General features: G+C 40.2%; 1 protein-coding gene across 4 annotated transcripts in view; it reads left to right on the top strand.

The window, feature by feature from the left end:
* stt3a (Dolichyl-diphosphooligosaccharide--protein glycosyltransferase subunit STT3A) overlaps positions 1-15,554 on the top strand; it is a 35,790-nt gene that overhangs the window by 9,543 nt on the left and 10,693 nt on the right. The window contains exons 11-17 of one of the 4 annotated variants that reach the window (XM_021622430.3): positions 48-139; positions 3,330-3,485; positions 3,883-4,188; positions 4,316-4,418; positions 4,660-4,848; positions 5,102-5,217; positions 5,661-5,973. In XM_021622430.3, coding sequence (XP_021478105.1) covers positions 48-139; positions 3,330-3,485; positions 3,883-4,188; positions 4,316-4,418; positions 4,660-4,848; positions 5,102-5,217; positions 5,661-5,699 — 1,001 coding nt within the window. In that variant the 3' untranslated portion in view covers positions 5,700-5,973. 4 annotated transcript variants of the gene reach the window in all.

Consider the following 15,554-nt stretch of genomic DNA (forward strand, 5'->3'; position numbering starts at 1 on the left):
ACAAAAATCACTTGCTTTAATGAACCTGCGTTGCTTCCTCCTGACAGTGGGTCTGTATTACTGCTTCAATAACCTGTCTGATGCAAGGATCTTCATCATCATGTATGGAGTCACCAGCATGTACTTCTCAGCTGTCATGGTAAGTCAGCTAGCTGATTAGAATGAGAGGAATATTTGACACCATACATTTAAAATATTCCAATATTTCTGCTGTTGTGAGTAGTACTTGCACATGGTCAGATCAAACCAAATGTATTTATATAGCCCTTCGTACATCAGCTGATATCTCAAAGTGCTGTACAGAAACCCAGCCTGAAACCCCAAACAGCAAGCAATGCAGGTGGTACCTAACTGTCAGCTCTAGGGTTGTCATGATACCAGAATTCAATACTGATACCAGGTTTAGTTGCAAAATACTCAACCAAAATGATACTTAATGTCGAAATGATACCACACCAAGAAAAATAGCGTATTGGCTAAAGTCACTGACTGTCCTTTATTTTTCAAAACTTTTCTTTTTTTTTACATTTTGAACTACTGAAATAACAAATAGAATATCTATTCAATTTCTTTCAAAAATAAAACCATATTAAATAACAGAAGAATGTCGTAAAATGTCCTTATGCGACTCGGCGCATATAAAATAATTTTACAATGGCCATAATATTGGATCAAATTACATTCATTTGACCTATGATTCATTACAGTTAAATAATTATGTATTAATTGAATAGTTTAGTTCCAAAACAACGAACACTTTGAAACTCATTTTAAGTTTATACACAATGGATTTTATACAGCATACTACCATTCCGAGTGCATTTCAACTCCCAGGGTGCAATGCTCCGCCCAGGGCTGCTGGCTGGCTAGTGGCTACTGCTAGCAAGCCCAGACAAATAAAGTTGTTTAATTTAAATAAATTGCTGTCATAGCTAAATGAGTGCATTTCACATTACTTTTGGGTTGTAATCGTATTATAATTGTCACATGAATGTCATGCTGAAAATGCTGTATGTTCATGTCAATGCCACTCAAAAATAATTAGAATTTAGTTGCTAGTAGAATAACATTACAATGCAAAATGTCATGTGTAGAATCATTTGTCATTTTGCAACTAAACCTCCCTTGCGCTGCTTTATAACACCTTTTGCATAGTGGTTTCTCTGTGCTGGCCCTCATCTGCTCTGTAAGCAAAATATTTTCCGTTGTTCCCCACGATTACATTGGGGAGGGGACTGTGGATCGTTCTCAGTCCTTTCGTTAGGCTAACGCGATATCTCAGACAGCACTGGCCTGATTTTGATGAAACTTGGGTGAATGAATTGTCTTGCCATAGAGATCCGGATTTACAAAATTACACCGTTTGGCCCAAGTCAGGAGCTATAGTAATTAACTGAAATTTGTGTCACACCAGAGGAAGAGGCGATGCTAGAGTGGGAACTGGGCCCAAAATCTGTCTTCTCCAGCAGGTGGTGATTTTTCTTTGCCACGTCACAGGGAGTGGATTAGGTTAAAAAAAAATCTAAACTCAGTTTTTTTTTTGTATTTGTGCTTTACTAATTATATTTGACTACCTTTACTTCACTACCTTCCTAAAGAAAATGTACTTTTTATTCCATACATTTTCCTTGACATGAAAAAGTTATTTCCAATGCTTAGCAGGATAGGAAAATTGTCCAATTCACACACTTGTCAAGATAACATCCCTGGTCATCCCTACTGCCTCTGATCTGAAGGACTTGCGGATCACAAATGCTTACACCGCACCAAAACCGGCTGCAAATTGATTTTGGCCTCCCCCACCAAACGCGATCACGACACGCAGGTTGAAATATCAAAACAAACTCTGAACCAATTGTATTAATTTGGGGACAGGTCGAAAAGCATTAAACATTTATGGCAATTTAGCTAGCTAGCTTGCAGTTGCTAGCTAATTTGTCCTGGGATATAAATGTTGAATTGTCATTTTACCTGAAATGCATAAGGTCCTCTACTCTGACAAGTAATCCACAGAAAACGGTCAACCGAATCGTTTCTAGTAATCTATCCTCCTCCCAGGCTTTTTCTTCTTTGGACTTTATATGGAAATTGGCATCTAACTTTCATAGTTACCACGACGACCGACCAAACTCAGTTCATCTTTCAATCACCCATGTGGGTATAACCAATGAGGGGATGGCACGTGGTTATCTGCTTCTATAAACCAATGAGGAGATGGGAGAGGCAGGACTTGCACCACATTCAGCGTCACAAATAGTACCGACTTCTATTTTAGTGAAGCAATTCTTTTTAAACTATTTTTTGCCGGATTTAAAATTTCCAACATTTTGGTTTGGCTATTTGTTAGTCAGCTTGTCTATAATTCGATACATGCAGCTTCTCTTCTGTCATTATATGTTGCCCGAGAAGACTGAATAAACCGTTGCTCACCAGAATGTCATAAATCAGTAGAATGAATGCCTCCATCTAGTTGATATGGGTAAAGTTCTCTTTCAGCTCTGCTTCTTTCACGGAGCAAAGCCATTTAGGGGCTTGGTTTCAAATGTTTGTGTTATTGCATTTTATAAGATTTTCTGTGCAAAATTTCCAAATTACATCATTTTGACTGGTTGAAAGGAAATAGAAAGCTGTGAGAATTACCTAACATGTTTCTGGTAAGATTTCATTTCAGCTTGGATGCATATTTTGTGCTTTTATGATACTAATAAAGATAGCACCTCTACAGATGGTATCTAACTGTGCATTCGCATTATCTCAAGATGCTGAAATAAATCCTCTTTCCCAACTCCTGTTCCAGGGTCAAAATTTAGCCTACATTTGGTGTATCATTTTACTGTAAGAAATGCTTACTTCTGCAGGAGTTATATTAAGGCTATGTGAGAGATTATAGACCTATAGTCAGTGTCCAGATATCAGTTTCCAATTAACCCATCTGAACAATAGGCTACAGTTCCCTTGATGTGACATAGTCCTATTTGAAGTCCCCGTCTTGTGACTCAAATTTGTATAGCGCCTCACAATCGCATGCTATCATCCTATTTTACCACTTCAACAAATATTTTCCCAAACGTTACTTTTCTGGCCCTCCCTTTATTTTCAACTCTCCATTTTGCAGCTTATCTTATTGAATTAAACTCCTACTTTTTTGCCTCCATGGATTGACTAACTTTTTCTGCCTGTTCCTAAAAGCATTTGGCGATTGGAGTATAGGCTATTTGGTGCATGTACAGTTAGGCCCTAAAGCTTATGAACTAATGCCAGATAGCCTAAAATAATGAAAGAAAAGCCGAGCAGGTGTGTTTAACTGATCCAGCTGCTTCTCTCCTCAGGTGCGTCTGATGCTGGTCCTGGCCCCAGTCATGTGCATCCTGTCAGGCATTGGTGTGTCCCAGGTCCTCACAACTTACATGAAGAACCTGGATATCAGCCGGCCAGACAAGAAGAGCAAGAAGCAGCAGGACGCCACCTACCCCTTCAAGAACGAGGTAAGAGAGGAAGGATACTTCAAATTGTATTTGTCACATGCGCCAAATATAACAACCATGCTATCTACAAGGGTTACCGGTACCAAGTCAATGTGCAGGGGTATGGGGTAGCTGAGGTAATATGTACATGTAGGTAGGGGTAAAGTGACTATGCATTGATAATAAGCAGAGTAGCAGCAGTGTGTGTGAATGTTTGTTTATATTACTGAAATGCAGCACTGAGAATGTATCCATTGCTACTGGATGTCATTCCAACTTTTGGTAAGGGCTGATAAGGGACCTCTAGTGAGATCTAGGCCCGGTCCAGTAACAACCGTTAAACCCTAGACACTTGTATAGATCTGAAAGTCTTTCTAGTATTTGTTCCACTGATATCCTGTACCATTTTGTCTACCAGGTGGCCAGTGGGATGATTCTGGTCATGACCTTCTTCCTCATCACTTACACCTTTCACTCCACCTGGGTGACCAGCGAGGCCTACTCCTCTCCCTCTATTGTCCTGTCAGCCCGCGGTGGAGACGGCAGCCGCATCATCTTTGACGACTTCAGAGAGGCCTACTACTGGCTACGCCACAACACTCCAGTGGATGCTAAAGTGATGTCATGGTGGGATTACGGCTATCAGATAACGGCCATGGCCAATCGAACAATTCTAGTGGACAACAACACGTGGAACAACACACACATCTCCAGAGTGGGCCAGGTGAGGTGTTTTTTGTATTGATGACTTAACATGGGACTGATAAGTGGGAAAATCCTATCATCTGTTAATGGCTGCTTGGTACCTGTGACTGCTGAACTTCAATTAAACTGTTTCTGTTGACCGGTAGGCCATGGCGTCCACTGAGGAAAAGGCCTATGAGATCATGCGGGAGCTAGATGTCAGCTACGTCCTGGTGATCTTTGGTGGACTAACGGGGTACTCATCAGACGGTATGTCTACAAAGCCAGTGGAAACTATCAATGCCCATCACTTTGTTGAATTATTACAGCTTCTTATTATTACAGCATTTTAACATATTTCATATTACATTATTTAACTCATTACATTATTTAACTTAGTTGTCAATGCCTAATACATACATTAGATGGAGCACCTTTTGCATGTCCATAAATAAATTTGAATGTCAATCATGCTTTAGGTCTGCTAACACTTCCTCTATCCTCTGTGCAGACATTAACAAGTTCCTGTGGATGGTGCGTATAGGTGGTAGCACAGACACAGGGAAGCACATCAAGGAGCACGACTACTACACCCCCACTGGAGAGTTCCGTGTGGACCGAGAGGGCTCCCCCGTCCTGCTCAACTGCCTCATGTACAAGATGTGCTACTACCGCTTCGGGCAGGTCTATACAGAGGCCAGTGAGTAACCCTGCATGATTATAATCCATATGGCAGGTCTGCTCCGAAACTATCTAGTATCAGGTATGCTTGTCTGACATCATCCTCTATCCCTTCAAACTAATATCCTATTTCTCATGATTTTTCAATGATTTCCTGAAGTATCAGAATAGCATTATACCTCATAACATGTCTCCACAGAGGACTGTGTGAAAATATTATATTCCTCTTCATCATCTTGGCCCTAGTCCTGATTTTCTAACCCTTGTTCCAGAGCGCCCCCCTGGCTATGACAGAGTACGAAATGCTGAGATTGGCAACAAGGACTTTGAGCTGGATGTGCTGGAGGAGGCCTACACTACAGAGCACTGGCTGGTCAGGATATACAAGGTAAACTTTCTTTCTGTGACTACTGTCTTACTCTCCTCTGTATTTATTCAGTCCCACCCGTAGAGTACCAGGCCATTCCAGGGGGTTATTTATATGAAATGTCTCTAGTTGAATGTGTTTTCACCTTATCGGCTCAGGTATTCGAGCCAGCGACGTCTCCGTTACTGGCCCAACACTCTAACTACTAGGCTACCTGCCATTACATGTAAACCCCTCAAACTCCACTCTGGACCTCGAAGCCAGTCACACTGCATTTATTTCATTGTTCCTCCCCTAATCAGGGACTGATTTAGACCTGGAACACCAGGTGGGTATAATTAATTATGAGGTAGAACAGAAAACCAGCAGGCTACGGACCTCTTAGGGTAAGAGTTGAATACCCCCTGATGTAGACACTTATTTTAAACACATTATTAACACTGTCCTGTGTTTACCCCCTTGAGGTGAAAGATCTGGATAACCGAGGGCTCTCACGGACGTAAAGCCCTCCAACCCGTCATCGTTCATGCACCTCTTTTAGCACACAGCACTGAAAAGCCTTCCCCTGTGGTCTAACTTTTTCATTTTGTTTGTAGAATTATTTTTTGTTTTTTGTACTTACCAATGTGGAGTCTCTCTCGTCTGGGAATGGAAGGAGGTAGTGTTTCATAATGTCCAATCAAATATCAAGGAGTGATTTCTGCAATCAGTGGCCAAAAGAACGAGCTTTGAATTTTTACAATTTGGTCAATTAAAGGAGGCATAAATGTGACAAAATGGCATGTTGTCTGTCATTTTTTTTGTTTTGAATTTTCTTTGCACAGTACAATGCATTCTTTGGCATATTTGTTTTCCCCAAAAGCTTTATAGGAGTCAAGATTTGGCAACCTTTTCAACTCACAAATTGTTTTGATGATTTTGCTTACTGAATACCAAGACAATGGCATGATTTGAACTGTGGGGGGAAAAGTACTATATATGCAGTGGTAACTGTGGTCACATTTCACAGAAAAGGAACACAGGTTTTTCTAAATGGGTCACCTACACTGTATATAGCTGCAGTTTCTCAAGGTTCAAAAGCCTTGTTCACATTGGCAGTTTAAGTGACACTTTTTAAAGAAATGCATATCCAATTCTAATGTTCTTTTTCCTGCAGTCTGATCAGCCAAAAACACATGACATTACAAGCCAATTAGTATAGACTGTTATTTGGCACATCTTGTTGCTTGCTCGCTACTCTGAAAGTTCGACAAGAACATGTGGTAGCTAACTAGCTTGTGAATTGTTTACATACAAATTAGTGAATGTGTTAAAGCTTAACAGATAGCTAGTTGACAGCTGTGGCTATCCAAAAAAATTACTATTTTTGAAAGTTGGTTCATCTTATCTTTTGATGCATAGTGTTCTTACACTATGATTTTAACATTCAAAGCAACTGGGAATGTCCATGGCAGGCATTGTCACAGCCTGCTACATAACTCCGTCATTTGTAACTCACTGTTTGGACAGTCAGTATTCCAAAACGGATTTGAGCAATAAGGCCTGCAGTGTGAACAACGCTTAAACTAGAACTGACTGCATTGTAGCAAAATTAACTCTTAATAAAATATTTTCATATGTACCCCTGACAAGTGAACACTTGGATATGGTCGTTTAAATAAATCCATAGAATGTTGGATTTGCGTATAGTAAGACGTTTGTCCAAATTCTATAGCAATATAGAATGGGAAAGCGGCCATGCGTTTAGAAACTGCAGTAAATAAAACCTAATAAACATCTGTCTTGTCCGGAATTGGAGTCTATGCAGACCCGTGCGCCAATCAGAACCACGGTAAGCCTATATGCAAATAAGCCATTTGCCACACGGGCCTTTCATTATTCACTTTGAGCTGGACTGCTTGTTAATAGGCAGTGGCATCATTCGAACGCGTTCGCCAAAAAAACACAATACACCTGAATGGATTTTTGTAAATTCCACAGGAGTCCTCTTACATTTGGGAACTTAACAGCCTACCTTTTCATGGCTGTTTAATCAATAGGACTATCGCTCCCTCGGTTGCTGAATCACGTCAACAACAAGATCAATTAATGCTAGCCAGAGCCAGATGAGCTAAAATGTAATGAGGGAACATTAGATTAACGTATCTAGTTGGCTGTCAAAATTGCACTGATTAACAATGGGGAATAGTAGCCTCCTTGTCCTTCTGCAGTTTGCTTCCCAATGCATGCTTGTTTTGACAACTGAATGGAAACTTGCTAACACGTCCGATGCCAAATACAGTTGATGACAACTAAGAGATATGCTAACTATGGATAACAGTCATTCAAGTTCAGCATAGCTAGAAAAGCAATTCACATTTCTTGCTAGCTAACCAAATGAGCTGTAGCCACCTAAAAACGATATGAGAGGGTAAAGTTGGTCACTCGCCCACCCCTCCAATGACTTAGCAGCTTGCTAATGTTAGGCTACTTATTTTTAGCTGGCTAAATAAATAGCTAGCTACATAAATAGATAAACTAGCCTAGGGGTGTCAAACTCAATCAGCGCACGGGCCATATATAAAAAAAATATACTATGAATTATAGGGCCAGACATAGCATATTTGCTTTTCCCAAAAAATTGGGCATTGATTTCATTAGAAAAAAATGTCCCTTTTATCATGTCCACTTATGTACGTAGGATGCTCTATATAGCATTTTAACATATTAAAACAAAATAGATTTTTGCTTTTGCCTTTGCTGTTATGCTTTCAGACCCTAATCAAAAAGTATTTAACAACTCCAAATAACATCGTTTTTTTAATGTACACTGCAAGGATCAGCGGTGCGGTTGAATGCAGCATTGCTGTATGATGCACTCAATGTATTGTATTTGAGTAGCCAGCCTAGGCTACTGCTCAGATGTATTGTATTTGAGTAGCCAGCCTAGGCTACTGCTCAAATGTTGCTGTAATAGGCCTAACGTTACATGTTTATCCTTTGCATGGTGTTTTGGTGCAGGTTTAGTTTTTTGGTTATTCATTGTCAAACTTTAAAAACCAAAGCCAACCTGCAACATTTTAGTAGCCTAGCCATACTGTGGCATGTCTGTAAACGGGACCCACGAAAGCAGTGCAATTGAAGTTTAATTCACCGACTCATTTATACTCGCGTGTTTGTCCTATTCGGCCCGCGGTCCTTGTGTTTGACGCATGTGCGATAGCCTATTCGCCACGTTATGACTGAGTTGTGATCATTGCCCTTGCTAGTTTGATTGTATTGACATTCCCAGCCTTAGTCGTCCGTTTTTGTTCAAAATATTGAGTCATTGAAACTGAAACAGTGCATCCCGAATGGGTAGACGCAGCAAACAATCTACCAGGCCAGCTGTGATTTACAACCTGAGCAATATTTATTCTACAAAACTTAGTCCACTCTGTTTGTTACAGATTCTAGTTTTGAGAACAGAACACTATTGAGAGCAAATGTTTCATCAATGAGAAAATGTGCAGAATGTTGGCCAAAATCCATATTGGTCCATCTTCTCCCACTGCCTGCCACTGGGCTTCCTCTCAACATATTTGGTGATGAATGGGAATGCCAACCGGTTGCTTTATATTTATACATCTGCTGAAACATCGGACTCATTGTTCTGTGTATGCAGTCTCTGAACTAAATGTCAAACCACAGCTCCACCCCAAGGAAAATGACTGACTGCAGTAACACAACCAACCATGTGGATAAACGGCAGTAAGATTTACAGTTACCCTGACTCTAACCTTTTAACGTAACTCCTACATTTAACCTTAATGCTAAACCCTGACCCTAACCTAGCTAACGTTAGCCGGCTAGCTAACGTTAGCCACCTAGCTAGAATTCGTAACATGTAATATGTTTTCCAATTCATAACGTTTTGCAAATTTGTAACATATTGTACATTTTTAAAACTCATAACATATTGTTGTTCGTAACATATAATACAAAATTGGTGATTAAATTCATGCATAGCATACGAAACATAACAAAAATGTATTGTCTCGGATTTACATACATATAATATGAAATGCTCTGAGACCAGGTTGACCACTCACCAGCCTGGATAAACCAGACTGAACTTTTCACTCTTCTTCACAAAACACAATTTATAGACAGACACATTTCTTGTGTTTAGAATTCCATCATAATGATGACTATTGAATCCTGCAGATGAAGAATCAGATGTGCCTTTTGGAAAAAAATGTGACTTTACAAATCTTTTTTTTTTTTAAGTATGGAAAAGAGTGAAATAGGAAAATTGGCAAGTATAATTCAAGGAGAGATGTTTGATGACATGATCTTTCAATAATGACACTTGATGTGGTATACACATTCCCCACCCAATAAATATTTGACCAGTGGTGTAAAGTACTTATGTAGCTTTTTGGGGTATCTGTGCTTTACTATTTATATTTCTAACAACTTACTTTTACTTCACACATTTTCTCTGACACCCAGAAGTACTTGTTACAATTGTAATCAAATCAAATTGTATTTGTCATATGAGCCGAACACAAAAGGTGTAGTAGACCTTACCGTGAAATGCTTGCTTAGAAGCCCTTAACCAAGAATGCAGTTTTAAGAAAATATAATTCAATCTATTATATCCGGGTGGCCATTTGATTAATTGTTCAGCAGTCTTATGGCCTGGAGGAAGAAGCTGTTAAGGAGCCTTTTAGACCTAGACTTGGCGCTCGGTAATGCTTAGCAAGACAGAAAATGGTCCAATTCACGCACTTATAAAGATAACATCCCTGGGCATCCCTACTGCCTCTGATATGGCAGACTCACTAAACACAAATGCTTCATTTTTAAATGATGTCTGAGTGTTGGAGTGAGCCCCTGGCTATCCGTTAACATAAAGACAAATTGGTACTTCTGCTTTGCTTAATTTAAGGAATTTGAAATTATTCAAACTTTTGATACTTAAGTATATTTTAGCAATTGCATTTACTTTTGATACTTAAGTATATTTAAAACCAAATACTTTAAAACGTTTACTCAAGTAGTATTTTACTGGGTGACTTTCACATTTGCTTGAGTCATTTTCTATTAAGGATCTTTACTTTTACTCAAGTATGACAATTGGGTACTTTTTCCACCACTATATTTGACAATATCAGAATTTTTCAAAATGCACATACAGAATATGGTTCTTTGTTGCAAGGGTTCAATTGTTTACTTAGGTTGTTGGTGATTGTTTCAGAGAAATTAAGTGAATCCTTACCTACGTAGTTGTGGCTTGTGCTCTGTCACAAATGTGGTCGGCGGGTGGGTAGCATGCCTTGGTGGAGGTGTACCTTTATATTAAGAAGGTTTTACTTAGTATAATTGGTAAGAGATGAGCTGTATTAAGCATTCATCTTTGACACACCTCAACAGGCTCTAAACACCCCTGTAACTGACATGCAATCCCAAGATGGTGGTGTTGAGTCCCAAAGGCAAAGAGGAGCCTTCCAATATGTCAACACTGAAGAGCCATCAGTGCCAGGCTACTACTGCTAGTCCATCCTGAATATGATATTTTCCTGCTTGCTGTTTGGATCAAATGCGTGCAATCAGTCCATAAATGTTAGTCTATAAAATCCTATTTTTTTTAATAGCCTTCATAATGTATGAGCTTTCAGTATGTGTTACGAACACACCTTTATTGCATTGCAATTTCAGGTGAAGAAGAAATTGGCTGAAGGAGATGTGGAAGGGGCAAGGCGAGCATCAGGCACTTCTTTGGGATTCAACGTGTTGGCCCTGACTTTTGGAGTGTGAATTCGGATATACTTCTTTGACAGTTACTATCCTGTCTTTGAAGAAATGTGGATATGGGGTCATGGAATCCAATGCAGCATGTATGCTAATGGTATTTGACAACTTACATGTTCTTCAGCAAAACATTGCCCCTCTCAAAATTAAAGCATGAAATCAAGCATTGTACAGTATATGGGTATATCAATCTCCTGCATATTCTGCTGATCGTTTGTAAATGTTTTTAATGTACAAATGAATAAACTAAATTATAGGTAAAACATCCTCCTAGACTTTACCTTGAAAATGTCAAAAGCACTGCAGCTGGCCACCATTGAGTAATTAATGTGTAAATTATGAATGAATAGTTTATGAAAGAAAAGGAACACATCTCTCAAACTATATTGCATGCCCTTGTAAAAGTGGATTCTATAACTATAGTAACTGTGTGGTTAAACCCTGTTAAACTTAGTTACACTATGTTTCTACATGATGCAACAAAAGTGGTACCAAAAGAACAAACAAATGCAAAGCTTGATTTCATGCTTTAATTTTGAGAAGGGCAAGGTATGCATGGGATACAGTGTTCCTTTTTCTATATTTCCTCAAAGACAGGATAGTAACTGTAAAATAAGTATATCCAAATTCTGATGTCATATATTTCTTTTTGGGGGGCCCGGGGGATGTGTATACCACATCAAGTGTCATTATTCAAAGATCATGTCATCAAACATATCTCTTTCAATTATACTTGCTAGTTCTTTTCCATACTTTTTATAATGATTCATGAAGTCAACATGTGGTTTGACAAAGAGATCAAGAGACTGCATATGTAACAAGGTTGGTTATGTTTTCACTTGACACTGCAGAAATATGCATTTGATGTTTATGTATTCCTATTGGTTGGTTGAAGTTAGATATCAATAATGTGTTATGGCATTGGTCATGCTTGCAGATAGGGAGACATTGGAAATGTAAATTCTTCCCAGTCTGATATTGACATGCAAGCGACGAATTACGAATCTAGGGCCACTAACATATTGTTGTCCTGCACATCTAATGTGCTTCCTTGTGTCTATCGTTAGCATAAACACAAATCAACTGGGATTGCTGGCTGGACAGTGCTTTCGTTAAAAGCACAACGCAAGAGAGTTACGAAGTACAATCACATCTGTTACACTGCTACCGTGACCAGTCTTCTGTTCTTCGCTGGACAGATGTTACACATACACAGATAGAACAATAAACGAGACGTTTCACCAGATGTATAAATCTGAAGCATCCTGTTGGAATTCCCACTCACCACCAAATACGGTGATGAGAGGAAGCCCAGTGGCCAGCACTGGGAGAAGATGGATTTTGGCTGACATTCTGCAAATGTTCTCATCAATGAAACATTTGATCTCAACACAGTGTTCTGTTCTCAAAACTACAATCCGTTACGATCATTGTGGATTACGTTTTTTAGACTTTACCCTTTGCCAAAGTTTCTAAAGGAGTGCAAGGTGCGAATTGAGTTATTGCATACGCGCACTTCAGAGTAGGCGTTTCCTAACAGATATGTGCAAATACCTGCTAGTACGCGCCAATAGGATCTCGTTAGCTCGTGCTTGGTTCTGCCCACCTCCTTGCTTGTTCTGGTCACTATGATACATGTGCTGACATTGGAAATTAAAGGCTGTGGTCCATCTTGGGTTAGTTATAAAAATCTTTGCTGCATTTGTGCAACTTGCAAGAGCAAGCAGAGGAATAAAATGTGACGTTCACTCCTGGAGCCTAAAGTGACCAAATCGGATAAGTGTGTGTTCAAGACAGCAATAATTTGCTGACATGGCTACGCTGGTTGTCATATTAACGACGGGTGTGTGCGCAGAGGTGTAGCTTGAATGGTTGTGAAGCTCGTGCTTCCCATCACTCAGAAGTTATATAGCAGGCGAAGGTGACAACAATGCCTGCCATGGATGTTTGGCAGTTGCTTTGAATGTTAAAAATCATTGTGTCGGGAAAACACTTAAAGCCTCAAAGGATAAGATTATCCAACTTTCAAAACAAGTCATTTTAGGCTAGCCACAGCAGTCAACTAGCTAGCTAGGTATCTGTTTAGCTTTCTAGCACATCACTAATTTGTTTGCAAAAAATTAACAAGCTAACGTTAGTTAGCTACCACATATTCATGTCAAACTGTCAACAGAGTAGCTAGCAAGCAACAAGATATGACATGTAACCAACCGTCTGCAGCTAGAAATATCTGATTCAATGTTCTTTTTGGCTGTTCAGACTGCAGGAAAAATAACAGATTATTATCAGATATGCAAAAAAAATGGGTTTAAGTCACTTCAAACTGCCAATGTGAACAAGGCTTTAGAATCTTGAGTAACCGCAGATATGTTGATGACCAATTTAGAAAAACCTTTGTGGTCCTTTTCTGTGAAATGTTACCCTAAATACCACTGCCTATATAGTACTTTCTCTCCCCTCTTTCACCTTTTTTAAATGTATTTTATTTCACCTTTATTTAACAAGGTAGGCAAGTTGAGAACAAGTTCTCATTTACAATTGCGACCTGGCCAAGATAAAGCAAAGCAGTTCGACACATACAACAACACAGAGTTACACATGGAGTAAAACAAACATACAGTCAATAATACAGTAGAAAAATAAGTCTATATACAATCTGAGCAAATGAGTTGAGATAAGGGAGGCAAGGCAAAAAAAGGCCATGGTGGCGAAGTAAATACAATATAGCAAGTAAAACACTGGAATGGTAGATTTGCAGTGGAAGAATGTGCAAAGTAGAAATATAAATAATGGGGTGCAAAGGAGCAAAATAAATAAATACAGTAGGGGAAGAGGTAGTTGTTTGGGCTAAATTATAGATGGGCTATGTACAGGTGCAGTAATCTGTGAGCTGCTCTGACAGTTGGTGCTTAAAGCTAGTGAGGGAGATAAGTGTTTCCAGTTTCAGAGATTTTTGTAGTTCATTCCAGTCATTGGCAGCAGAGAACCGGAAGGAGAGGCGGCCAAAGGAGGAATTGGCTTTGGGGGTGACCAGAGAGATAAACTTGCTGGAGCGCGTGCTACTGCTTTGGTGACCAGCGAGCTGAGATAAGGGGGACTTTACCTAGCAGGGTCTTGTAGATGACCTGGAGCCAGTGGGTTTGGCGACGAGTATGAGGCGAGGGCCAGCCAACGAGAGCGTACAGGTCGCAGTGGTGGGTAGAATATGGGGCTTTGGTGACAAAATGGATGGCACTGTGATAGACTGCATCCAATTTATTGAGTAGGGTATTGGAGGCTATTTTGTAAATGACATCGCCGAAGTCGAGGATCGGTAGGATGGTCAGTTTTACGAGGGTATGTTTGGCAGCATGAGTGAAGGATGCTTTGTTGCGAAATAGGAAGCCAATTCTAGATTTAACTTTGGATTGGAGATGTTTGCTGTGAGTCTGGAAGGAGAGTTTACAGTCTAACCAGAAACCTAGGTAACCTTTCTACTTCCGGCGCCGACAGAGATGGCCGCCTCGCTTCGCGTTCCTAGGAAACTATGCAGTTTTTTGTTTTTTTACGTGTTATTTCTTACATTAGTACCCCAGGTCATCTTAGGTTTCATTACATACAGTCGAGAAGAACTACTGAATATAAGATCAGCGTCAACTCACCATCAGTACGACCAAGAATATGTTTTTCGCGACGCGGATCCTGTGTTCTGCCTTACAAACAGGACAACGGAGCGGATCCCATGCAGCGACCCAAAAAAACTCTGAAAAAGAGGGAAACGAGGCGGTCTTCTGGTCAGACTCCGGAGACGGGCACACCGTGCACCACTCCCTAGCATTCTTCTTGCCAATGTCCAGTCTCTTGACAACAAGGTTGATGAAATCCGAGCAAGGGTAGCATTCCAGAGGGACATCAGAGACTGTAACGTTCTTTGCTTCACGGAAACGTGGCTCACTGGAGAGACGCTATCCGAGGCGGTGCAGCCAACGGGTTTCTCCACGCATCGCGCAGACAGAAACAAACATCTTTCTGGTAAGAAGAGGGGCGGGGGCGTATGCCTTATGGCTAACGTGACATGGTGTGATGAAAGAAACATACAGGAACTCAAATCCTTCTGTTCACCTGATTTAGAATTCCTCACAATCAAATGTAGACCGCATTATCTACCAAGAGAATTCTCTTCGATTATAATCACAGCCGTATATATCCCCCCCCCCAAGCAGACACATCGATGGCTCTGAATGAACTTTATTTGACTCTTTGCAAACTGGAAACCATTTATCCGGAGGCTGCATTCATTGTAGCTGGGGATTTTAACAAGGCTAATCTGAAAACAAGACTCCCTAAATTTTATCAGCATATCGATTGCGCAACCAGGGGTGGAAAGACCTTGGATCATTGTTACTCTAACTTCCGCGACGCATATAAGGCCCTGCCCCGCCCCCCTTTCGGAAAAGCTGACCACGACTCCATTTTGTTGATCCCTGCCTACAGACAGAAACTAAAACAAGAGGCTCCCACGCTGAGGTCTGTCCAACGCTGGTCCGACCAAGCTGACTCCACACTCCAAGACTGCTTCCATCACGTGGACTGGGACATGTTTC

Source organism: Oncorhynchus mykiss, chromosome 12 (genome assembly GCF_057628025.1).
Source record: "Oncorhynchus mykiss isolate SJ-2025 chromosome 12, ASM5762802v1, whole genome shotgun sequence".
NCBI classification, from domain to species: domain Eukaryota; kingdom Metazoa; phylum Chordata; class Actinopteri; order Salmoniformes; family Salmonidae; genus Oncorhynchus; species Oncorhynchus mykiss.